Below are 26,714 nucleotides of genomic sequence, written 5' to 3' on the forward strand. Positions count from 1 at the left end.
CATGCTAGGCATTCCCAACCTGCAAAAAGACCAGAAAAAAATGGCATGACATTGGAAGTTCAAATGAAAATCAGATTCCTCTTAAAAAAAAGCTAAAAGTTCACACACTATAAAAGTTCACGCCCAGATTAAAATTCATGCTGAAATATTCTTGAGATGGTTAGGTTCTCTTTTGTTGGGCATTGTCATTGCCTGGCACTTGTGTGACGTGAATGTCACTTGTCACTTATCAGCCCAAACGTAAATGTGGTCCAGGTCTTGCTCCTAATGGACAGGAACTGAGTGAGTATCCAATGAGATGCAAACTGAGGTCTGAACATTGTGTAATCATCAGCAAACATCCCCAGTGTTGACCATATGAGGGAGAGTAGGTCATTGATGAAGCAACTGAAGATGATTGAGCCTAGGATACCCTGAGGAACCCCTGCAGTGGTGTCCTGGAACTGAGATCATTGATCTCCAACAACTAGAACGACTTTTTTCTTTGTGATGGGTCTGACTCCAAACAGTGGAGATTTTCCCCCTTTATTCTTACTGATTCCAGTTTTGCTAGGGCTCTTTAATGCCATTTGGACAAATGCTGCCTCGATATCTAGGGCAGTCACTCTCACCTTACTTTTGGAATTCAGTTTTTTGTCCATGGTTGAACTAAGACTGTACTGAGGTCAGGAGCTGTGACCCTGGCAGAATCCAAACTGAACATTAGTGACCAGATTGCTGCTAAGCAAGTGCCACTTGATGGCACTGTTGGTGACCCTTTCCATCACTTTGCTGAAGATCGAGGGTTGATTGGTGAGGTGTATTGGCTGGGTTACAGTTCTCCTGCTTTTTGTGAACAGGATATACCTGGGCAATTTTCCAATTAGGGATGGGCAATAAATGCTGGCCCAGTCAGTGAAGTTTGTATCCCCTGAACGAATCAAAAAAAAAACTGGCTGAGATCCTGGTTGAAGTTGTATCCTGGTTGAAGTCAACATAGGACAGAAGCAACATATTTTTTTCCCAGCCTATATATAGATGGACTGAAGGAAATAGACTTTTCTGTCCAAAGAAAGATTGCAATATCCCCGGAGAAAAAATAAGCAGTTGCTCCAAGTTCAAAGTTGGTTTCTCATTTTCATTCATATAAAAGTTGCAATGCATCAGTCAGTCCTGTATGACACACGAATGCCAAGCTTTGTCTCTTGTGTTTACACTGTAATTTCAGCTTCACCACAAACATTTCCCTCAGTTGTTTTATTTCTATCTGTTGCTTCTGCTTTCAGATGAAAATGGAAAATTGTTCCCAACATCTGGAGGGAGCAGGATAACTTTTTGTTAACCCTTGCAGAACATTGAAATATTTAAAAAAATCGAAACATTAATCTTCAACCTTGCTGTTGGTTCAATGGACAAATGCATTGCATTGTCATGGCACTGAAGCATGCAGACCAGGAAAATTCAGTCATGTATCACAGATTTGTTATAATGCAACAGGAACTGATTCGGCCATTACATCAATACTAGCCCTCCAAATGACCAATTCACTTCGTGCCATTCTCCCACCTTCTCCCTGTATCGCTGCACTTTCTTCCTTTTCAGTTAACAATCTCATTCCTTCTTGAGTGTCTCAATTGAACCTATCTCAACCACACTCTCCAGCAGTACATCCCAGACATTAATCACATAAAGCGTGAAAAAGGTTATCTTTCGTGTCACTTGTGCTTCTTTTGCCAATGTGGAAACAGTTTCTCCCTATTTACTCTATCCAGATAACTCATAATTTTCAAATCTGCCTTCTCTTTTCCAAGGTTCTAATTTTGTCAATTTATCTTCATTCCTGAAGTTCTTCATTTCTACAACTGTTCTCGTGAATCTTTTCTTCACTCCCTCCAGTGCTTTCACATTCTTCCCAAGATTGATGCTGAGAGCTGGAAGCAATACTCCAACTGAGTTTGAGCTAGTATCTTATACAAGTTCACCATAACTTCCTTGCTCTTGTCCTCTATGCTCCTATTAATAAAATCCACGATACTCTATGCTTTACTAATTGCTCTCCCAACCTGCCCTACCATCTTCAGTGATTTCTGCACATATATAACTAAATCCCTCTACTCCTGCATTGCCTTTTAGAATTGTATCTTTATTTTATATTGTCTCTTCAAGTTTTTACTACCACAATGAATTACTAAACATCTCTCTACATTGAACTTGCTTGCCATCCATCTGCCTATTCCACTAACTTGTCCATGTCCTGTTCAAGTTTGACACTATCTTCCTCACAGTTCACAAACCTTTGAATCATCCTCAATCTTTGAAGTTGTGTCCCCCACACCAAGATCTGGGTCATAGATTTATATCAGGAAAAGCAAAGGTCTTAACACTGACCCCTTGGCAAACTCCACGACATACTTTCCACTAGCTCGAAAAGCGTCCATTAACCATTACTCTGTCCCCTTCACTCAGCTAATTCCATATACATGTTGCTACTGTCCCGTTTATTCATGAGCTATGACTTTGCTCACAAGCCTGTTGTGTGCCATTCTATCAAACCCTGGTCTATGATGGAAAGACTGTAATTCTCAAACTCAGTGGCCCTAGGAGAGGGGAAATGTTTATCTAAAGTAGGATTTTATAGCCTCGCTTGTCCCAAAACCGTAAAATCCCGCCCGAGGTCAATGGAACTTTTCATGTTCCACCCCTCACCTGCTCCGATGCTCATGGTGGACAGGGCAATAAAATTCTGACCCATGGGTTTTTGCTACTGATTGCCATGCAGTAACATCAGTCCTACATATCATTCTCAACCAGTTCAACAACACAGCCGCATTTCCCTAGAAAATCTCAATATCACAGCTGTATCCTGTTTTTATTTTATCATAGCTCACGTTTATTTTGTAACCTTAACATCGAAAAACACCCTATGCCAATTCTCAGTGGCAGTCAGACATATGGTAAGCCAAATAAGTCAATGTTAAAGAAGTGACCAAAAGCTTGGTTAAAGGCAAGGGATTTCCAGCCGTGCTCACCCCACCCCATTACTAGAAAATCCCATCTGAGGTCAATAGACTTTTACATTGTTCATGTCCCGCCCTCTTCAATTCCCATGGCAGGCAGGAGGAACAAATTCTACCCAGGGATTTTATGAAAGGCTTTAAAAGAGGAAAGTGGTTTGGAGAGGCAGAGAGACTTAGAAGACAATCCAGAGCATAGAGTCTCGATCACTGAACATACACTTATCAATGATGAATCACAGGGAAGTACGGGATCCACAAAAAGCAAGAGGCAGAGGAAAGGGGAGATTCAGTGAATGCAGAGCTAAAGAAGGTTAGAGATAGGGAGAAGCAGGCTCTGAATGAAGTTAAACATGAATACAAATTAAGCTAGAAGAGTTGCAGGTTGAGTTGCCTATCAAGGAAATGAGTGATTTGTCAACAAAACCTGGTGGAATAAAATTTGTCCAACAGACATTTGGATAAGCCAATATTTACAAAAATTGGAGAATATCAGGAGATAATCAGGATGGTCAAATTGGAGATGGCAAAGCAATGGGTGAGGTTTTCAACAGCACATGGCCTGAGGCAGGAATGAAAGTGAACAATGTTGTCAAGATGAAAATAGTCCGTCTTTGTGATGATAAGTACATTGGGTCAGAACCTGTACACTGGATGTAATAGAACCTTGTGCCATTCAAGAAATGAAGTCTGGACACTTTAACACCAGAGGCTTATTTAAATCAACTGACTGGTTTCCCACCTGTTGTGGCCAGGAAGCAACAGATGATTATGTGGTCTAGAGGCTTTTTGTCAGCAGGGTCCAGGTGTTAGGACTGATTGTTGGACCGTCTGTGGGAATTCTTGCAATTAGAAGGGAGGAGCAGGATTGCAACAGAGATCAGACTGAGGTTTCTCTCCTCCACCAAGACCACCTAATTTCACTTCTGTAACATCACCCGTTTCTGCCTCATCTCAAATACTCTGTTGCTGAAACTCTTATCAACTTTCTTCCAACTAAATATTGGGAAAATTGAAGCCATTGCCTTCAGTGCCAACAACAAATTCCATCCCCTAGCCACCTATCCAATATCTTTTCCTGGTACCTGTCTGAGGCTGAACCAAACTTTTCATAACATCAGTGTGATATTTAAGTTAAGTTTCAAACCACATTTCCACACCATTACTAAGACTACCTGCTTCCACCTCAGAAACATTGTACAATTTTGTCCCGACTGCAAATCATCTGCTGCTGAAATTTTCATCCATGTTTTCATTATGCTGAGGCTTGACTATTCCATTGCTCTTCTGGTCATCCTCCCAATTATTCACTTTTTTTTTATAACATGCCCTGGGACATTTTAGGACACAGATGTACTAAATAAATACTATTTGTTGCTGCTGTTAAGGCGTAAACAATAAATTTTTTTTTAGCATAAAAATTTACCTTTTTGATCTTTTCTGACCCAGTCCATGTCCTCAATGGATTGGGCTGGCAGCAAACTGACAGCCACGTCATGCTCAGGTTATTAGGTATAGATTTAGTCTTGCATTGCAGGACTTTGACAATTGCTTCATCTGGTATTTTCATTGAAGCCTTACTCATAAAATCATAGAACCATACAGTGCAGAAGAGGCCCTTTGACTCATCAGGCCTGCAGTTGAATAACTGACCTCCCACCTAATTCTACTGAGCAGTGCTTGGCCTATAAACAACATCCTTGATGGCTCATATGTCACTGGAGGTTATATGTATGGGGATTGAATGTTACTTCAAATCAAAACCATAATAAAAATTAAATCTCAATTTTGCAGGTCAAATAGATAAAAATTAAAGATGTGAAGCTGAGCTGTGTATGCTAATCGGGGCAGTTTTCAATTTGAATTTTGCAAATTATTTGTAAGTGATTATATTTGAAGAAAGTTAAATTTTTTTTTTGTAATGCATATCAAGGAAGGGGTCAATTGAGGCAGTTCTTTGGCCGCTTAAGGACCACATAAGGCCTCACCTCATTGCAATTGGTATTCACCCAGCTGCAGGAAGAGGACTTGCCATGAGAGGACAATGCCTAACAAACACTGTTGGATTTGTCAGCAGCCTTATTGGGGGTTTCTTGCACAAGGGAATTTTGTGCATGATGTTGGACCAGGCATTGGGAAAGTGATCCTCACAGGAAGCCACGCCATGTCCTTGCTTCCAACCACCCACCCCCAATCCCTCTGTTGCTGACGACTCCCTCAATTCCCATCCTGCCCACAATCACCTCCATCTAGGGATCCATGGCCGATTCCTCATGCAGGCCACACTGTACTATTGGCAGTGGCCACTACTCATGGTGGTGCTATCCAGCACTGCAGAGTTGCCAATCTCTGACTGGCCAGTAACTCTCAAAGGTGAGACAATGACCATACTGGGATTTAGTTGGATGGGAGACCAGACACTGCCCAAATACATTCCTGATTGAAACTAAATATCATTGGAGAAAAGCAACATGGGTCTCCTACTGGTTCTCTAACCAATAGATGAGACCCCAGCCATCCTCATTAAATATTGGCCAATGTGTGATTTGGGGCAGGGAGTCCTGAACAAATCTAACTTTAACCCTTCATTTCATTCAAGCCTGTTACTCACATTCAGGTATAAACTGTTCTACATATCAACCGGTCAGGCCCTGCAATTAGACTGCAGCTTGTAAATCACTTTCAGCATCTATTATTTAACACATACACTGTTGAACTTAATTATATCGCAGCCTTAATTTGCTCCAGAGTATCCATTGTTCTCTGTATACTGACTAATAGAACCATTAGTATTCTGTTTTCCTAATACTCTTGTTGTGGATGGTTATGGTTTCTAGGTTTCTCCAGAGATTCAACATGAAGTGTTAATGAGTTTGATGCAGACGGACAGTGATGTTGTTCACTATCTCTTACGCAGAAAGCTTAAATACCAATCGTAAGTAACGCTGAACTGAGTGAAAAGATCAATGTTTCATTTAGATAACTGGCAGACAGGGAAAGCTGTTTGGTCAAGGACATTAGTATTAGTGTATTGTGTCGCAGGTTGACAGTAGTTGCACTCATACCTATAATTAGCTTTCCAATCTCCTTAGGATGGCCATGTTGTCCAATTGTCAAACTCTAATAGGTAATTTTTCTTTTCTGTTCCTGAATGCTCAGTCACCATCAGTTATCTCGATACATACACCCACAAATAATGGTTGAAGCCCACATGCAATCGGAAATATTACAGGCATTACAGCATATTACTGAATAAAGAAAACTAGATATTGTGCTGATGAGAGAAGGGGGTCTTCAAATAGAGATTCTTTGGAACAAATTGATTAGCAACTAAATATTTTAGCTATCAGGATGGCACAGTGGTTAGCACTGCTGCCTCACTCCGCCAGAGACCTGGGTTCAATTCCCAGCTTGGTTCACTGTCTATGCTGAATCTGCATGTTCTCTCTGTGTCTGCGTGGGTTTCCTCCAGATGCTCCCATTTCCTCCCACAGTCCAAAAGACGTGCCATGCTAAATTCTCCGTCAGTGTATCCAAAGAGGTACCGGAATGTGGCAACCAGGGGATTTTTCACAGTAACTTCATTGCAGTGTTAATGTAAGCCTACTTGTGACACTAATAAATAAACTAAATGTTCACTTTTAGTCATAGATGGGAGCATGATCTCTCTCTCAAATAATCCAACATTGCTTAATTTTTGTACAGGGGTTCAGATGAAGAGAATGAAGCATTTGTGACGGCAGAGCACCATTGCTCAAAATCTGTATTTGACTCCTGCAGCTCCATAAGTAGTGATCTCTCACCAATGAACATTTCACCCAGTTTCTGTGAAAGTCTGTCTGTGGGGGATAAAAGCAATAGCCCAGGGTCAGATTTGACTAAAGAATCTGAAGCACTGGCATTCTTTGGGCATCATCGAAAGGCCTTTTCTACCCTATCTCTAAAAGGTAAGGGATCTGGTTCACCTTTTGAATTGTAATGAAAATAAATCATAAATTAATTGAAAATAATGCAGAATTGTTTTTGTCACATGGGGCTGCACTCAATTTCTGCAGAATATCCTCTGCACTGCAGGAAGTAAGAGGAGCTGCCATTAAAGCTTGTGAGCTGGTGGTGCTGCAAGGAGTAAAAGCTTCCCAGACAAACTTGTCGACATGTTTATTAAAGGCCCTGCCTGAGTAATGGATGGATTTGCTGCTGATTGTCAGCAAAAACGGAGAGGTGGCCACTACTAGACCCCTTTCCTCAGGGGGCCAGAATGTATAAAGGGGTAGATTGGTCACACTTTGTGGAGGCCTTATGAAGCTGCAGGTTCTCGTCCCACTTCAGAACTTGATGGCTAAGGAAGGTTTATTCATAACATGGCCAAACAGGTTGATTCTCAGCGTATGAATCCTTCCTGTTGTCTGATGGTAGGAAATAAAACTGGGAGAGTTTCTGGTCAGCCATACTGCAGGAGGCAATGCAAATCACAGCAATATTTTGCTAACCATATTCAGGGGCCAATCCAGTGGAACTCCATGGCTGTCAATATTTTCTTAAGGCCAAAAGGAAGAGGCGGAAATAGGACTTTGGTGAGTGTGTGGAGAAATTGCTGCCCCACACATCCTAAAGGTCATTTCATCAGCCTCCTTCCATTGGTCTAAGTACCCTTAATTTGCCACAATTGCTTATTGCAATCCTTTTCCAAGATCCTCATCTATTCCCTCTGATCATGACTCGATGCATCATTGTTCTTTTTCTTTCCCATCGCAACCATATCTCCCTTCCCATTGCAGCGTCTTAGCATATTCATTACTCTCCTGTATTCAACATCATTTCAATTCCAGTCTTACCATCTTCTAGATTCCTTTTCCAAGTGCAATTACTGTTCACTATCCCAGTTCTCATGTGGACCCAGCCAAGAACCTACTTCATCAGTCCCAATCCTAATGTTCCCAGGAACATTAGATCTGAGAATTAATACCTCAGCATCACTTTTCTAATACTCCCACACCCTGGAGCTAATACTCTATCACTGACATATTCCTCCTTTCAGATTTTGAAACCCTCTCCAAAATAGTCCCATAACCCAAAATCATGGTAGGGGGTAGTTTTCCCGTCCCACTCCCTATGGGAATTGTAGTGGGCAGGGGGAACAGACCATGCAAAGGTCCGTTGATCTCGGGCAGGATTTTCCAGTTTTAGGGCAAGTGTGGCCAGAAAATCCCACCCCACTGTTCCAGTACTCTTCCATGTCTGAGCCACTACCAAACATACCTATCACTTTCAGTCCCTGAAAATCTACTCCCCACTGCTTACATAACCTGTCCTCCAACCCAAATCATTGTCACTTCTATACATCTCTTTGCATATTCCCCCATTACTCCCAAATAGCAGGAACCCTTCTTCCCTTTCTTTTCCAAAAGGTGTTGTGTAGTCTAGTTTATTAACCAGTGACTTCCCGGATCAGAGGGAGACAAGGATATTATCCTGGACAGGGGGGTGAAAGAGCAGCATTCTGTTTTTTTATGGACAGTTGCCAAATTCCATCATATAGATTTGATTCAGTAAACAGCTCATTGATTTCCATGACAATCCATCAATGTTTGTTCTACAGGCCACATTCTGCAATGCTAAAGTTTTGTCCCTCCCCATCACTCACCCTATTGTCAGCCAGCAACATAAACACAGGGTGGAATTTAATGCCCTCTCACATGGCAAATTTGGTGTCATATATTTGGGCAGGAGGGTGGTGGCTGGAGACCCTGTCATCCTCCTGCCTCTGCTCTGACTAAATCCAAGGTGGCAAAGCTTAGGAATGGCCTGCTCACACTTTCACTAATCCAGGCCCTTAAATGGACAATTATAGCCACTTAGGGGTTTCATTCCGCAGCTGCTGGTATTTAATCAACAGGAAGTACCTAGGCTAAAAGGCAAACCCCGTTGTGATTATTTGTATAATTCAATGAAGTATTTGCTATGTAGTTGTATTCTTCCATCTTGCTGAGCATTTGGATTTCTCCTTCCCATTTGTCACAGGTAGTTTAAACGACAGTGTCAGCATCACAGAATGTGACTGACAGATCAAACGTTGTTACATTGCCACGGAAATCTGTTTGCTGAATCAAGACTGTATATTAGAATTTGGCAACTGTCCATTGAAAACAGAATGCTGTTCTTTTTTTCCACTTTGTGTGTCACATCCTTATTTCCCTCTGATCCTGAGAGTCACTGGCTTATAAATTGCATTGTCAGCGTCTAAAACAAGCATCTGGGTCTTTATATTTGCTCATTCACATATTGCCACCCTTCTGTTTTCATTGAACCAACCTCCTCAGCCACTGCCCTTTACTTACTCGAGGGCCTCTGCATCAATAGTTAACACTTCTCCGGTTGACTGTTGGCAACACAACAGCTCAATAGAAGTGAAGCTCTTCACGCCTTGTCATTCAAATGCAATGACTCATGCTCTGCACGCCCAAATTTCCATCCTGCTCTTTCTGTATGATTATCGTCGGCTTTTATGTGGTACGTAAAAAGAACTGAAGGGTGTAACTTGAGGATTTGTAGCTGGAAGGAGAAACAGATGAAATAAATCCATTTCAACCCCCCTTCTCAGTCATTGTACCTATGACAGGAAGTAGTCTAATTCATTATATAGTATAATTTATTCATTATCTCATCACTGCGACTGCAGTACATTATCATTTCTTTTGACATCTTTGCAGGCTCTAATACGGCTGACCACACAATTCTCACACAAAGTCTTTCCTAGGTTATGGGCTCGATTTCCATCCTCAAGGCAGGTAGCAGGAGTTTTCATTATTGGGGGTGGGGGTTGGTGGGGTTGGTGAGGGTTGCTGTCAAACCAACCTACCAGGGAAAACAGTCAGAAGCAACTGCAGGGGTTTGTGGGTGTGAAATTGCTTAAAAGGTCCACCTTGGTGTTGTGGGGCTTTGTGCCAGTTATAATAAAAACAGAAGACCTTCCAACCATCAGACCTCATACCCTCTCAGCCCCCATATGTTCCCCAAGTCCCATCCATGCCACACCATGCACCACCTACCCCTATAGGTTTCCTGCCCTGATAAACTCTATGGGCCCCTTCGTACTTACATAAGAAATAGGAGCAGGAGTAGGCCATCTAGCCCTTCGAGCCTGCCCCGCCATTCAATAAGATCATGGCTGATCTGTCGTGGCTCAGTTCCACATTCCCACCCTCTCCCCATAACCCTAAATCCCCTTGCTTATCAAAAACCCATCAACCCGCGTCATAAAAATATTTAACGAGGCAGCCTCCACCACCTCAACGGGCAGAGAGTTCCAGAGATTCACCACCCTTTGAGTGAAGAAGTTCCTCCTCAACTCCATTCTAAACCGCCCCCCCTTTATCTTGAGGCTGTGCCCCCTAGTCCTACTGTCCTTTCTGAGCGGGAAGAGTCTCTCCACCTCTATCCTATCCATCCCATTCATCATCTTATACGTCTCAATGAGATCTCCCTCATTCTTCTAAACTCTAACGAGTACAAGCCTAGTTTATTCAGCCTCTCCTCATAGCTCAACCCCCTCAACTCCGGTATCAGCCTAGTAAACCTACTCTGCACTCCCTCCAAGGCCAAAATATCCTTGCGTAAGTACGGCGACCAAAACTGCACACAGTACTCCAGCTGCGGCCTCACCAATGCCCTATACAGCCGCAGCAAGACCTCCCTACTTTTATATTCAATCCCCCTCGCTATGAAGGCCAGCATCCCATTAGCTTTCCTGACCACCTGCTGCACCTGCAGGCTGGGTTTTTGCGACTCATGCACAAGGTCCCCGAGGTCCCTCCGCACTGTCGCCTGCTGCAGATTTTCGCCACGTAAGTAATAGTCCTTCCTACCATTATTCCTACCAAAGTGGACCACCTCGCACTTGCCAACATTAAATTCCATTTGCCATTTCCTGGCCCATTCGCCCAGCCTATCTAGATCCTTCTGCAGACTCTCCACACCCTCCGCACAATTTGCCGTTCCACCATACTTCTATGCCCATTCAGCAACAGTATAGAACCAATGAATCTTATAATGGCAATCAGATGTGTTTAAAAAAAAGCTGCAAAGGAACATTCATTCATTGATAATTTTCTACTTTATTGTTAGATTTTTGTAATGAATTGGAAAATTGTTCATGAATTACTGTTTTATTGGCAAATTAGCACTGTGTAAAACAGAGCTGAATTTTAAATATACCCTTCACAAGCAATGTAATATGAATACATTCCTTAAAGGCACAGTATCACTACAGAGACTTATTTATTTATGGTGATGAGGGGCGGAGTGGACAGGGGATGCTGGCAATGACTGTTCAGGGAGGGGAAGGGGTCTGATACTAGTGATATTCTGGTGAGGGATGGGGTGGTTGGTGACATTGTGGGGGTGGTATGGAAAGATGCTGGCATTGATTCAGATTGGGGGGATGGGGGGAGGGGCTGAGACCTCCATGGTGTGGGGGGTGGGGAGGGAGATTGTTTTCTCCTCTGATTGGAGCACCTATAAATTGGCACCCTGATCTCAATGCAGTTGGGCTTTACCAGTGTGTCTAGGCCCCACCGCTCAGCGAGAAACACACACCCTTGCTTTTTTTTTAACTGAGTGCCTTAAATTTTGGAGAGAAAACCAGCCTATTTCCAGACTGGCAAGAAACACGCTGGTGTTCAGTTAGACCCTGATACTTTGCAATTCTTGGTAAGATTCTGCCCACTGACATAATTCTCTTCTGTTTTTGCTGAAGGAGTGTGTGTCATGTCACACCTGATCTAAATGATTCCCTGCTGAATAGACGATTGTCATGATGTGGATATGCCGGCAATGGACTGGGGTAAACACAGTAAGAAGTCTGACAACACCAGGTTAAGTCCAACCAATTTATTTGATAGTAAACTCACAAGCTTTTGGGGTCTTTCCTCTTCGTCAGTTGAAAAGGGGAAACCCCGAAAGCTTGTGAGTTTACTATCAAATAAATCGGTTGGACCTAACCTGGTGTTGTCAGATTTCTTACTGAATAGACGATTGTGGCAATTGGTTGCAAGATCCTGCAGAGGGCTTGGTAGGATTCTGGTGACCTTTCCATGCTGAGAGTCTAGCATGTGAAAGGGTTGAGTCAGACAGACACAAAATCTAGGTTTACCTTTTCACAACTGAATTTGCACTTCCATTGGAAGATGAAAATCCAGCACGGTATCTTTTACTCGGAATTCACAGCTAACTGCAACGGGTGTTTCTTCTTTCTCATTGGCTCTCTCACTATGTAACAGTTGTAGTCCAGAAACAGTATAAACATATGTGAAGCATCAATATTTACATCTTCACAATTGGAAACAGCTTCTCTATGCCTACCTGTTCATAATCCAAAGGACCCCCTCAGACTTCTGATATAAAACAGAAGTATCTAGTTGCTGTTAGTTAACCAAGTAATGCAGCTTCCATATCACATGGTTCACTGTTGTATTTTGATTCACTATCATTTAGTATATCATTTCTTAAATTGTTAGCCCTATCTAGTGGTGAAAAATCAGCATTACAATCTATCACATAGCTGAAAGAAAAGTCAGCCACTCTTCAGGCAGAATTGTCCCATCCTGCCTGCTATGGGAATCAGAGCTTGTGGGCAGGACAATGCAAGGGTCTATTGACCTTGAGCGGGATTTTCCGGCCTTGGGGCGAGTGTGACTGGAAAATCCCATCCTGTGTATGACCGTGGAAATTATGATGCTAAAAATGAAAGGTTATATCTATCAGAAAAGTGTACTGATTGGAACTCTTCAGAAAATAATAATCCATTGACAGCTAATTAATAAGGGAATCTTGTTTTTAGACGAAAGGCTTTTTGTAGATTGAATCAACAAAAAATGATCAGGAAATTATTGGTTTTATTTCTCTTCTTAAATTGTTTTAGATTCTTTTGAAGATACTGGTAAGAAATGCTCCTTTCGTCAACGGCGGGCATCCCGTTCACACGAGAGCCTTATAGCGACAGTTCTTTTGGAACCAACAAAAAGATTTGTGGAAGAAGTAGGCTGCACGACACAAAACACAACTTTAAATTCAACGACCAAGTCTCCAGATGTGTCTCTAGCAACCAGTTCCCAGCGACACCATCACAGCCACCACATGCTCACAAGTCTTAACTGCACTCAATTCCTCACAGACAGCACTGGAGAACTACTGAAGAAAACAAAAACAGCAACTAAACTGAGAAGAGTACGTTCAGATCTTAATCCAAAATGTGGAAGTCCTATCTTGCGATCATGTACTGCTAAAATGGGCAGGGACTTTAAAAACTTCAGTGACACTACCAGCTCGTCTGGCAATGACTATTTGAGCAAAAATATAACTATTGAATCTAGCTTCATTCCTCAGGCATCAAAGGGGAGTGAGGCACTACAAAATGTTGCAAGTAGGGAGGGAATGGAAGCTAAAGTGTGGGTGAAAAGGGACAATGAAGCTGGCTCTCCAACCTTAACACAGAGACAACAGCAATTTGAGCATTTTAACTTCAGGAATGATCAGAATAAAAATTCTCTTCGTGAAACAACTCTATGACTTAGAAATTTCCCATTCAGTGAACACTTCCAAAAGGAAGTTGTTTAAACATTTTTGGGAACATTTTTGAATTCATCATTTCAAATTAGCTGTTACATCTGTAAACTGTAAGACTTGCCTGTGTTATTTAATCTCCAATTTGGCTATTATTTGCCCTGTTATGAAGTGCTACAAAATCCCCGCTGAAAGATTTGTTTAATTGTTATTTCCTGTTTCCATTGGCAGTTGTCTCTCTGTGAAGAAACTTAGCAAAACTGAAATTCCTATATTTTTATGCATTTATGCAAAAATCTTTCTCAGTCTGTCTTGTTATCTTGTAATAGGGCCTTGAACTATTAACACTTAAAGGAATGTCCAAGCCCTTCGGGATTGTAGGAATGAGAACATTTAGACCAAAGAAAGACATGGTGACCCCTGAACCCCGCTCTTTCCATGCACTCTGCACAATCTGTTCTATCATGGACTCCACCCAGTTTATTTAATCCAATCTCTTGAGGATAAGTTCTGCAAACATTTTTCCTCAACTCCCCGACGTAAAAGGCAAACACCAGAGTTCTGCTTTCCTTTGAACTGTTGCAAGAACTTTTGAGTTTATAAAAAAAACTCTTCATGTATTGGTTAACTAATATCACTTTGTTAGTGTTTATGGGCTGGTTCATAATAAGCGAACATTCCATTGCTGTGAGCTGATGGACTCAACTATGTGCAATGCATTTGAATTTGGCACAGAAATGTTGATATGAGATTTGTCTTTCTGCTTGATCTGAAAGTTCTACACTAAATTTTCCTTGGCAGATGTCAGCCTAGTTACCACTGGGTGCGGATCCATACACTGCCGCAGTTTGGCATTTATTTTAATTTGATTTGATTTATTATTGTCGCATGTATTAGTGTACAGTAAAAGGTATTGTTTCTTGTATGCTATACAGACAAAGCACACCATACATAGAGGAAGAAAAGATAGTGTGTGGAATGTAGTGTTAACAGTCATAGCTAGGGTGTAGAGAAAGATCAATTTAATACAAGGCAGATCCATTCAAAAGTCTCATGTGAGCAGGGAGGAAGCTATCCTTAAGTCAGTTGGTACGTGTCCTCAGACTTTTGTAACTTTTTCCCGATGGAAGAAGGTGGAAGAGAGTATGTCCGGGGTGTATGGGTTCCTTAATTATGCTGACTGCTTTTATTCAGTTAAGAAAAAGCTATATGAAATGGAATTGTAGTCTGGGGATAATTGATACTGGCAATGAATGTTTGTAATGTCTTAGTATTAATATCCTTCACCTTGGTAAGTGCAGCATGTTAGCTAAATATACAATGAATACATGTCTTTATTTTACAAATAGTTGAAAATAAAGCCATCCAGAGGCAACAATTCTGGACATTCCTCTAAATGTAGGATATTCAGTTGCATTATCGAAAATAATGATCCCCATCTGATTCAGAATAAGATTTTTATTAAGTATTACTTACATTCAGGTCATGTTTACTTGTTACTTGTTATTGTAACCCTCTAATGCAATGCACTTTAGCATCAGAAACATGGTAGCATCTTTGTTATGTTGGTTGTGACTTTCAGAGTTTCCATTTATTTCAATCTTGGTATAATACCAATGGCACGTGCTTGTGCACAGATATATAATGCTTTGCATAGTGGTGAACTAATCAGCATTATTACTTAAAATATTAAATGAATTATGTCAGTTGGTAGTTGAGCCCCTAGATTAGGAAAAAAAAAATCAATTGGAGTTCTCTATTCTGATTATTATCCTGATCATGATGGTTGGACATTAGGTAAGGGCATCATTAGTCTCGACATCCACACCAAACTGCTGTAACAATTTTATTTAGTGCAGGTTTAATTTAATATCTTCCCCCAAGGCAAGTTTGGTGATGAGGGAATTTAATCAGTAGGTATCCCACCGTCTTCTTTCCTCTCCCTGATTAAGTTCAGGGCAAGAAGGCTCATTAATTGTCTTCCTGTCACACTGCCAACTGAGGCAATTAAATGGGTAGTTAATACAGTTGTTGTATTCACAAAGTAGCGGGCGGAAGGACTCGCCATGCAAGAAGCCCGATAAACAAACACTGTCAGGTTGCTGGAAGGATTCCCCGGTGCCTGATTGGGGATCCAGCATCGGGAAGAGGGACACCAGCAGAGAGCCATCAATGCTTTTTGCTGAACGCCCCCACCCCGATCCTTTTCTTGTGATGGCCATCCTATCATCACTCACCTCTGGTCTGGATCCCTCGATGATCCTGGGCCTCTAATGGGCACATTGCTAAGAAGAGCCATTGCTTTCCCAGTAGTGCCGCTGACCCATACACAGTTGCCAGCCTCTGAATGGACAGCGACTCTCAAGTGGAATTCCTGCCCCTGAGGGATCTTATTCCAGGGAAAGACTGGCTCTGCCCAATTAACAGCTTGTTTGGCACTTAATTTGGCAGGCCTTCCTGAAAGGAGATGACATGGGAATCCAGCTGGCTCATCAATTAGTCTGCAGTTGAGACCCTCACCACCTCCATTAAATAACATCCTATGATTCTATCAACAAGGTTTTCATGCCCCTCCAGGTATGCATCATCTATTAATTTATTAATATTGGAATAATTGTGCTGGAACATTTTCTTTTCATTTGTAGAACCTGAGACCAGATCTAACCCTAATGTTTTGATTGCAATGATCCAATGTGAAATATTTTAAAGACAGTCTCAACCTAATTGCTTCTGGATAAAGATCAACATTTAAAAAAGCTTCTTTGTGACATTTCTGTTTCCCATGAAGATGGCAGATGCAATCGAGACTGAGGCAAGTGGCGTTAGCAGACATCTGGAAAATGTAGAAAATCTCAACAGGCCTGACAGCAGCCGTAGCGAGAGAATAGAGCCAACATTTAGAATGTGGCTGACTAAGATGAAGAGTTATCTCTATTTTCTTTCCACAGATGCTGTCAGATCAGCTAAGATTTTCCAGCATTTTCTGTTTTTGTTTCGGATTCCAGCATCTGCAGTAATTTGTTTTCATCTGGAAAATGACTCCTCAGACCATTCCATATGTAATTTGATCAGAGATCTTTAATGGGATAGTTGAAAAGGCAACTTCCTGCAGCATCTAACATATGATATATCTGATCTAAGCTTAATGAGCCTGTGCTGAGAGAGTTGTGCCCTTTATCTAACCCTGTTTTATAATTGAACTAGAAGTGTTTGGTTGATGTAGTGCAAATGTGCCTTCTATTTGACCTGGGTTATAATCGACCTAGGAGTAATCTGAGACTGGTTTTTCAAATTGCAAACATGGTCAGTTCAGCAGTACTAATATTGATCACCTTGAAAAGCATAAAAAAAATCAGCAAAGAATTCAAATTTAGAAGTGGCCATTTTTATAATGATTCTCAATATTTTCGATCTACTAACCAGCTCTACAAGGAAATCTTGCTGGCTGTTGTATTATGGAGGTTGATGGGTTTAATGATACAATAAAATATAATGGGTCAAATAATTTGATGTTAAGGATGATGTGCTGTAGGTTTCATGAAGAAGCTTTCCTGATGACCTAGTGAGCAAACACTCCCTTGTGAAGAGTTACTAAATCACATAATTGATTTTCAGTACAAGTGGAGATAAAATCGATGGTACTAGAGAGAAGGGGTGTTACAATGGGTTTTGGCACTTTATGGTGGAATATGCTCAAATCTTAAGACCAGATGAGGGTAGGATCAGACATATGTGTAACTTCCATATTCAAGCAGTAACTGTCAGTTTATCTTTCAGAAATTACTACTTAGGTGAGGTATTGGAGGATTAGAAGAGGTTGTATAGCTTTCACCCTCTTAGCATCTTCTGGAGAAAATTGAAAAGATGAACACCCAACAACATTGCTACCTGTTGAGGTTCATTAAGTAGATGTTGTAATGTAATAGCTTAAATGTAATCCTCTCTTCTGGCAGAGGCAGCAATGGCTAGTTATTTTTGTATGCTGTTTAACATAGCAGTTGCATTACTATTGTGTCCTACTGCAGCATGATTCAACTTAAAACAGCTATGAATAAAATTAATAAAACAATTCAGACAAAGAATAATATGAATTCCTATTCCTTGCCTGACATTTGAGTTTTTTGGTGGGAGCTTGCCCACATTGGTAATCGATGCCGGTCACTGAATTAGGCTCTGCAAGTTGAGTTGAGTAGTGCCAAAAGTTGTAAAAAAGCAAAGATACTCAAATTTGCAGAATCTCATTTGTTCCTTGTTGAACATTGTTAATAAAATTGTACATCGTAATGAAATTGATTAACCTTTTTTGGAGTAAATACATGACAAATGTTACAGCCAGGAAGATTAAATTCAATATGTACTCACCACTTATGCAATGTGCCTGCAGAATGTACAATCTCAGGAGGTATTGCTACAACTTACTGAGGCTTACTCCAAATGTGCCTCCCTCCTCTGCAAATTCTACCTCCTTGAAAGACAGTAGCACCAGTCCTGTGGGAGCACTATCGCCTCCACATTTTCATCCAAATCACAAATCAATCTGACTTGGACATATATCAATGTTCACTTCATTGGACCTCCTATCCCTGAAATCTGTCTAACACCATCATTACAATGACTTCACTGATTCAAGAGAAGACCCACAGACATATTTTCAAGGCTACAGGGATAAATAATAAAAAGCAGCCTTCTCCACAAATTATGCCAAAATCAAAAGAAATGGGAGATTTGTGAAAGACAGATACAACTCCTCCCACAATGTCATTTGTTTGAGAAAAGTGTGTTGCAGTTTTTTTTAAAAGACTTTCCCCATTGAATATCTGCTCATTGTGAAATACTGAATGCACAAGCCTTCTCAAGGTTAGAGATTCACATTTATTATCCTACAAGACAGTGAAATTGTATAACTGATTTCTTGATGAAGAGGATAATTCAGGGTTAATTGACATCTTCCGTTGAATAGGAATATTGAGTATTATGAATATACTAGCAATATTGCATAATACTTTTCTGTGTTCCAAAAGGTAGAAAGAAATCCATGTTCACTGAAGTAGGGATCAAGAGTTGAGGTGAGAGAGAAGTGATGGAATAAACATACGTGCACTCGGGAAGGAGTGGGCTTAATGGGGTAAACAGCCTTTTGTCACTCCAGATTTTTAGATTGTTCTTCTATCTCTCCTCTCCTGGAACTATCCTTTCTTTGCTGGTGTTCAGGTACTGGTTGCTTTCCAGTGGATTGACCAGATGAACATTATCCATTACTAAGCCTTGACAGAAAGCTATTAGACTGCAAGGGCCATCGTAGCTATGTTCAATCCAACCCCAATTTACACATTTCCAGTATTGGTTAATACCAGGCCATTTCCTCACTGAGGTTGTCATTTATTCCCATTTACTCCCCCATGCCTATACGTTTCTGTCTGCTTCCTTCAAATTTAGTTGAACAATATCCAAAGTTCTAGCAGGTTAACTGAGGCTGAAGTTCCCATCAATGTCTGCTGCAACTGTTTCTGAAAAAGGCACAAAACACAAACCAGATTATTTAACATCTCTATTGCTGATAGCATTAATTACGTGTCTTGCCAATCCAATATCAACTTCCAGCAGAGTTTGAATCTCATGTTGAATATTTCTCAATTGCCAGCTGATAGAGGGCCTGATTTTACCATCAAGTTGTGCTCGTTTTCAGGTGAGAAAACCTGGTAAAGTCAGACGTGAGGTAAGTAATACAATTCATGCCTGATTCTACGTCTGTTCCCCCTTTACCAATCACCGAAAATAGCCACCATCTGGACTGCACCCAAAACGGGCATGACATCAATTTAAATGCATTTGCATGCATTTAGATTGACTTAATGGGCTGCAAGCCCAAACTTACCGGCACCTCCCCTTTTACCATCGCATTCACCGTCCAGATTTGGCGTGAAACAGACATGGTCCGCAAAGGTCCGATTCGGGTGCTCCAGCTTCTAAGAAGGTAAGTCCAGAGCTTCCGGTGGCTCTCTGACTCAGATTGGTGGTGGGGCAGATGGCTGTCTGGTGGGGGAGGGAGGTGGGTCAGATGACTCTCTGGTGGGGGCGGGAGGGAGGCAGGTCAGGTGGCTCTCTGGTGGGGGGATGGGGCAGGGTGGTTCTGTGCCACTGTGTGCGTGAGATCAATGGGAGATAAGGTGGAGTCTACTGCCACTCTGTGAACGATGTGGGGGTGGGGAGACGGGTCCACTGCCACTCTGCGTGCAATCGGTGGGGGCGAAGAGGCCATGATTGGTCTGGGTAGCGGGAGTGGGGGGATAAGGGGGTCAGTAATGTTGTCGGGGTGGGGCAACGTCTGTGGAAGCCAGGGGGAGGCATTATCTGGCCCGAGAGTGATGTGGCATGGAAGTGTTTTTCTATATTTACTGTGCTTGTGCAGTTGAAGGCTCCGATTGGAGCAGCAGGATTTCAGGAACATTAAGCCCCACCCTCAGGCTTCTTCAGCGTGATTCAGAATTGCTGGTATATTTTCAGGCATACAGGGACGCCTGAGAATGGGTCTAAAAGTCGGATCTGAAACACTCCCAGATTCAAGTCTGCCCAGCACTTCGAATCAAAATGGTAAAATCGGGCCAGAGAGAAAGTTCAGAAAGCAATATGTCATGGGATAGTGAGGGTTAACAGCAGCTGCTTAAAATGTTAAGCACCTATCAAGCTAAACAGCTATGGAATACAAATACCTCACTGAAGACCATGAATCATAATATTTTCATGAAATAATTGCTAAGAACTTTGTTTTATTTATTTAAGCATTGCAATTGTCCATCATAGAATTATTCAGACTTGAAACAAGGCATTTTTGTAATTAAACATAGAAAACAGAAACAGGAAGAGGCCATTTGACTCTGAGTCTGCTTCGCCATTCATCACAATCATGTCTGATCATCCAACTCAATAGCCTAATCCTGCTTTTTCTCCATAACTTTTGATCCCATTCACCCCAAGTGCTATATCCAACCGCCTCTTGAATACATTCAATGTTTTGGCATTTTTGCTACAACAATTCAATTTGAAGAGGTTTATTTAAGAGAATGGATCCAAATTTCTTAGCAGCCCAAACCACGCACGATTCTGGCATTGTAAATGATGTCAAAGATGTTGAAGGGCTAAAACAAATTCATCCTTGAACTTCATCAGTCTGAATCAGGTGAGTTATAGGTGCCAACCAGATGGCTTGGCACAGCCTTCCTGCCAGGGCTTTATGGATTTTGCAATGTGCCAACCAGATTTTAATCAAAGGTGACTAGTCTGAGAGTGGAGTGTGAGGGTGGGCTGGCAGCAACACTTAGCTGTTGTTTGGAGGTATGAGGAGCACTTCTGATCATTTCAATTCCAAAAGATACCAAACCATTTCCATTTCTTTTTTGTGCAGCCTTCAGTGACTTCTCAAAGGATGATTAGTTAACCTACCCAAAGATGACAATTGGAGTTTGTACATCACGGGCTCACAAACAAGATTAGAAATCTGGATTTGAAGTGAACTCAGGAACCCAAGCCTTCCAATAAAAATCTCTGTCACTGAATAATGGCCTTATTATCAGTGCAGAGTGGTAACTGCACCCCTAAATCAGTTGTCACTGAGGCAATTAGAGACCAATAAAATGGAAGAATTGAAGCTCAATTTACACTGCAAGGTAGTTTATTCAATTCTTATTCATTTGTGTTTTTAAACCTATATATTTTCCAATTTCACGGCTCTTTCCCACTACTTGGCTAGTAGTGTTAATCAAATAGCTTTTTGGATCAGTTTTCAGAGTCCTCTGTTAGTCATTACATGAGGAATCAAAATGAAGGCCAGGATTTTACTGCCCCGCCTGCGAAAAGAATTGGAGTGGGTGAGGGCCGGAGCAGGAGAAGGTCCATCAATCACAGGCGGGATTTTACCTTTTCGGGACCAGCGAAGTGGTTAAAAGTGCTCATCACTTTCTACAATGGCAACAAAATCGATGGAATTGAAACAATCATAATTTTCTGACCTGTGAGCACTTTATTTCCTCTGGCTTACACAGTCATAGTATTTGAGGTATTGAAGTGCTCAGGAATCTAATTTATTTGGATGACATCTGAGGTGCTGGAGGAATACATGACTGCAGGTGGCGCTGTTGTGTTACAAACAATGATGTGGAAAAATCACTACTGAGAGATAAAGTTTGACCCAGAAATTATTGGGAAAATAACAGCAAGTCCCATAAGAGTGCATCAAAATCCCAGCAATTTATGGAAAAGAGATACACTCGCATCAGAATTTACTGCACGATTTATACAGTGCTGCACTTCTTTTTACTGCTTCACCTCACCAAAACTAAGTTTATTTATTAGTGTCACAAGTAGGCTTACATTAACACTGCAATGAAGTTACTGTGAAAATCCCCTAGTCGCCATATTCTAGCACCTGATTGGATACACTAAGGGAGAATTTCAGTGTGGCCAATGCACCTAACCAACACGTCTTCTCGACTGTGGAAGGAAACTGGAACACCCGGAGGAAAGCCATGCAGACACGGGAGAACATAGAGACTGTGTGCAGACAGTGACCCAAGCTGGGAATTGAACTCAGGTCCCCAGTGCTGTGAAGCGGAAGGTGCTAATCACTGTGCCACCCTGCCTAAAAAATATTACCATCAAGATTATTGGATTTGTTCCATTAACACGGATAAAATTTGCTGCAGATATTTAGGTTTAAACAACCTGTACTGATGTGATTTATGGATCTGACATGAAACACAATCCTAGAAGGTGAAGAATGAAATTCTGGAGTCTTATTCCTGCAAGTAACAGATTGTAAGCAGAGGGAGTTTTTTTCACTTTAAATGCTTTTCTTTCTTTTCCTTTCGATTGCTTTTTTTCTCTTTTTCGATCTACACATTCCTTTCTTCTCAATATTTTTCTTTCTGTATCTAGGTTGAAACCAATTCATTCTATTTTCTTCCCTGTTTCTTTCTATTTCCTCATTGGTTAAGGAGATAGACTATTTGGACCCAGTTTTGGGAGACTCTATATATCTTGGGCATCTTGCATTTCTAGCAGTCTGCAGAAAAATAATACCATCTGAGAATGTGAAATAAAATCCAAAACGTGATGCTTCAATGCTTGCCATAAGATGGCCCAGTCCAGCAGTACTGGTTCAAGAAATACTCTGACCTTGAACATCAGACTAGATATTCCTGTTGCCAATAACAACAAGTAAATGCTTGGCACGTATGCCCGATATTCCCTTGTGAACAGGGTTTTTCTTGACGGAGATAGCTGGTGATGGCAAATTTGAAACACTGGGGAGGATAGGGGACCATGAGCAATATCAGCTAATATAAAACCATGTGTGTTACAGAGAAGTTGCGGCATCTCCATCACTGAAAGTAGTATCACTGCCCCAGCAATTGGATACACAATTCATTGGAAAAAACTGTGACCCCTTTTATAATGGAAAATCCCTGATCAGCGGCTTTACATATATGCTTTCTATGGAACATGTATCCCATGTATTGGATTTGATATATTAATAGCTACCATAATTGCATGTATCTGCCATTAATATCCATTATTATTAACATGGATGGCACAGCAAGTTGCAACATGATTAGTCAGCCAATCAGAATCTTTCAATGGTTCAGTGGGTAAGAGCACAGCCTGTTGTTGTACTAAGTCATGTCACGTACAGTTCACAGTCTGTGCCTGGATTTCAACAAAAGATTGAATCAAACTGTTTTCTGAAGCTATGAGCTTTTCCTGTTGAGTTTCTCAGTATAATGAGTGGGTAGCAGACTAATGGAATGCTTGAGTAACATCACTTGCATTGGGAATGGACATGAAACTGAGCAGTGGCAGTGCAGGTTATCTGGGAGAGAGTTACAAAGGGTAGGATCTTCTACCCCATCATGACATATCTTGTGGCAGTGGAGACAGCCTGCCATTGGCTGGGGGCAGGATCTTCCACTCTCGCCATTGACAGGTGACAGGATCTTGAAGTTCCACCATTGGCTGGCAGTGGGATCTTCCAGTCCTGCCATTGGCTGGCGGAGGGATCTTCCAGTCTGCTGCCAGGGAATCCATGGCAGGGAGTTCATTGTTGGCGAGACCAGAAGATTTTGCCAGCAAGAATGACCAGAAGATTTCAGCCAGACTCTCAACCTGAGAGAAAGAAATTCTCCTAATCTTAAATGGGAGATCCAATGTTTTTAAATAATGTCCCTTAGTTCTCATCTCTCCCACAAGAGGAAACATCAGCTCAGCATCCACCCTGTCAAGTTCCCTCATGATCTTTGAATGTCTCAATAAGATCATCTCTCATTCGTCTAAACTCCAATGGATACAAGCCCATTCTATCTAATAACATAAACCCTACATGCCAGGAATCAGCTGAATGAACCTTCTCAGAACAGCTTCGAATGCAATTATTTCCTTTCTTAAGGAGACCAAAAACTGTACACCATACTCCAGATGTGGTCTCAACTGTAACAAAACATACCTACTTAAATATTGCTTTCCCTCTTGCAACATATATGGCAACATTTCATTTGTCTTCTTAATCACTTGCTCTACCTGCATGCTACTATTTTGTGATTCATGTACCAAGTCCAGCAGTGATGGCCTGGTTAGATAGGAAAGTGTTATAGGAAGCAATTATTGTTTCTGGGATATCTGGCACATTGGCCTACATAGCAACAGCCCCAAAGTAATTTATTCTACGAGACATCCTGAGACATCTGGATGATGTCATTAGTTGCATATGAACGTGATTTTTTAAAACTTCTCTGTCTTCTTCAAGTAGAGCCAGTTTTGTTTTAAAAAATCTAATTTTTGTAGTAACACTGCTTTGCATTTACAGCACAAAAGCAGGGCATTTGTGTCAAATGCTTGAAGCTGGTGTTTATTTACCAGCTGAATGTCCTCCCTTTAGTTGAAATAGCTGCTGGGCTGATGAACAAACTACTCTTTGTTTGAAGTCCTGTTTGTGATTCTGAAATCCTGCACATTTACACGGTGTCAGGAATTGGCAGTATGGCACAAGGGCTTCACTGCATTGACCTACTCACCTTTGATGAAAACACTGCAGATATTTGGGAAACATTTGAGAAGGAGTGGTATATTTACTGTGTCACGGCATTGTCTGGCAAGTCAAAAAAGATGCAGGTCATTAAGCTTAGTGAGCCCCAAGGCTCTTGAAGAAACCCAAGTCATTCATTTTCCAGACGGGAGAGGAAAAAGAGGATCCTGAAATAATTCTAAAAAGTTTGAGAATATCTGTCTTCAGGTAAAAATTATAATCCTCTACAGATCAGCGTTCAATTTGCCAAACCAAAGAGCAGATGAATCCATACAATCTTACACAGCTGCCCTGAAAATACTGGTAAAGAATTGTAACCACCCCCCCCCGCCCCCCCCCCCCCCCACCTTTACTCTACCAGGGTTGGCCGCCAGCTCAAGTTAGTGGGGAGCTGTTGTAAATCTCGTTGCAGTAAACAACTGCTGGCTGGGGGAGAGAGACTAGCTGACCCAATGACTTCTGTCCCGGGCCCGCTAATGATATTAAAATTGGAAATTAAATATCTTAATCAGTTCCGCGCCTATTTCCAGTGCGGAGCTGACAAGTCTGGAAATCCAGGCCCCAGAATCATGTGGAGGCCGGGGCGCCCAGCTGGGAGTCTGCTAAACAGTCTCTGCTGATGTCTCCCAGCCCACTCTGTTGCTGGAGCAGTACAGCAGGCTGTTCGAATCACCCCAAAATGTGTTTTAAAGGAGTGCTAATGTTGCTGGTTCCTGACATATTGATCTTGACCAGCTGGTTAAAAATTTGCTGGGTTTAACAAATATCCCTCTAAAAGCAAGGGGAAAAAGAAGAAGATACCTGTCATATCAGGAATAAGCCATTAACTGGTCTATGCCACAGAGATTACCATTAACAGCAAAACTGACTGTGAAACCCATTTACACATCTGGTATGGAATAACCACAAGCATTCTCACCTACATACGTGTCACACAGGATCTGTCACACAAATTGTTTGGAAAATGTACTGAAAATCCTTTCATTCATGCTGTAAAACAAGCCTTTCATATTACTGATCTCAAAATGAAGAAGCAATTTATGTCAGAAAGAATTTAATTTGAAAAAACCTCAAACCCATCACCTCCCAAAAGGATAATAAAAGCTTGGTAACAGTAGAATGATAAAGGTAGTAGCTAAGTGGCCTTGTCTTCAGATTTCAGCAGGATAATTGCATAGCGTGGCACAATGGCACAGTGGTTAGCACTGCTGCCTCACAACACCAGGGACTCGCGTTCGATTCCCGGCTTGTGTCACTGTCTATGTGGAGCTTGCATGTTCTCCCCATGTCTGCATATGTTTCCTTTGGGTGCTCCAGTTTCCTTCCACATTCTGAACAACGTGCTGGTTAGGTGCTTTGACCCAAACAGGTGCCAGAGTGTAGCAACTCGGAGAATTTCACAGTAACTCAATTGCAGTGTTACTGTTAGCCTTACTTGTGACTAATAAATAAACTTTTAATTGGCTCTTGTAAGGCAAAATAATTAGGTAGGCTTTCCAGCGTTGTGATGGGAAAAAAGACACACATTTATGCAACACCCTTCATACTTTCAGACTACCCCAAAGTACTTCATGGCTAATTGAATGTACATTTACCTGTGATCATTGGTGTGCAAGTAGATAAGAAGGTTTGTTTGAACACAACAAAGCACCCATTGTCATGAGATAAATTACCACTTAATTTGTTCTGATGACGATGATTGAGGAATTAAAAATCACCCAGGACACTGAGAGAACAAAGACAATAACAAAATACTGCGCAAGGATCCTGCAAATTAAACATAACAGTAGAAAATGCTGGAAATACTCAGCCAGTCAGTAAAGAGAAATCAGATGCCTGGGAGAATGGTACCTGTGATAATTTGGTTGCCTTGTTTACATGAGGAAACTCAATGGGAAGCTTTTAGTGTAGAATCCAAAGGGATTCTGAAATAACATATTCATGTCTCTTCTGCACCCCACCCAGTTATATTAATACATCACAATGACACCGATGATAGTGCAAACTTTGAATGCTGTTCAGAGAGATGAGAGGCATTCATATCTATCAATGTGATATTAGGATCCAGGGAAGTCAGCTTGTGGCCT

The 26,714-nt window shown here is 41.4% G+C and overlaps 1 protein-coding gene across 4 annotated transcripts in view; it reads left to right on the forward strand.

Moving 5' to 3' along the window:
• Positions 1–17,784, forward strand: part of LOC145342209 (rho GTPase-activating protein 6-like) — a 214,022-nt gene extending 196,238 nt beyond the window's left edge. For 3 of the 4 annotated variants that reach the window (XM_080187564.1, XM_080187563.1, XM_080187565.1), the window contains exons 10-12: positions 5,831–5,928; positions 6,699–6,940; positions 12,913–17,784. In XM_080187564.1, the coding sequence (XP_080043690.1) occupies positions 5,831–5,928; positions 6,699–6,940; positions 12,913–13,559 (987 nt within the window). In that variant the 3' untranslated portion in view covers positions 13,560–17,784. Of the gene's footprint in view, positions 1–5,830; positions 5,929–6,698; positions 6,941–9,703; positions 9,778–12,912 lie in introns of all 4 variants that reach the window. The other variant, XM_080187566.1, reaches the window with a different exon arrangement.
• The last annotated feature ends 8,930 nt before the right edge of the window (positions 17,785–26,714 follow it).

The sequence above is a fragment of the Carcharhinus amblyrhynchos genome, chromosome 4 (assembly GCF_965287045.1).
Source record: "Carcharhinus amblyrhynchos chromosome 4, sCarAmb.v2.hapA, whole genome shotgun sequence".
Lineage (NCBI taxonomy): Eukaryota > Metazoa > Chordata > Chondrichthyes > Carcharhiniformes > Carcharhinidae > Carcharhinus > Carcharhinus amblyrhynchos.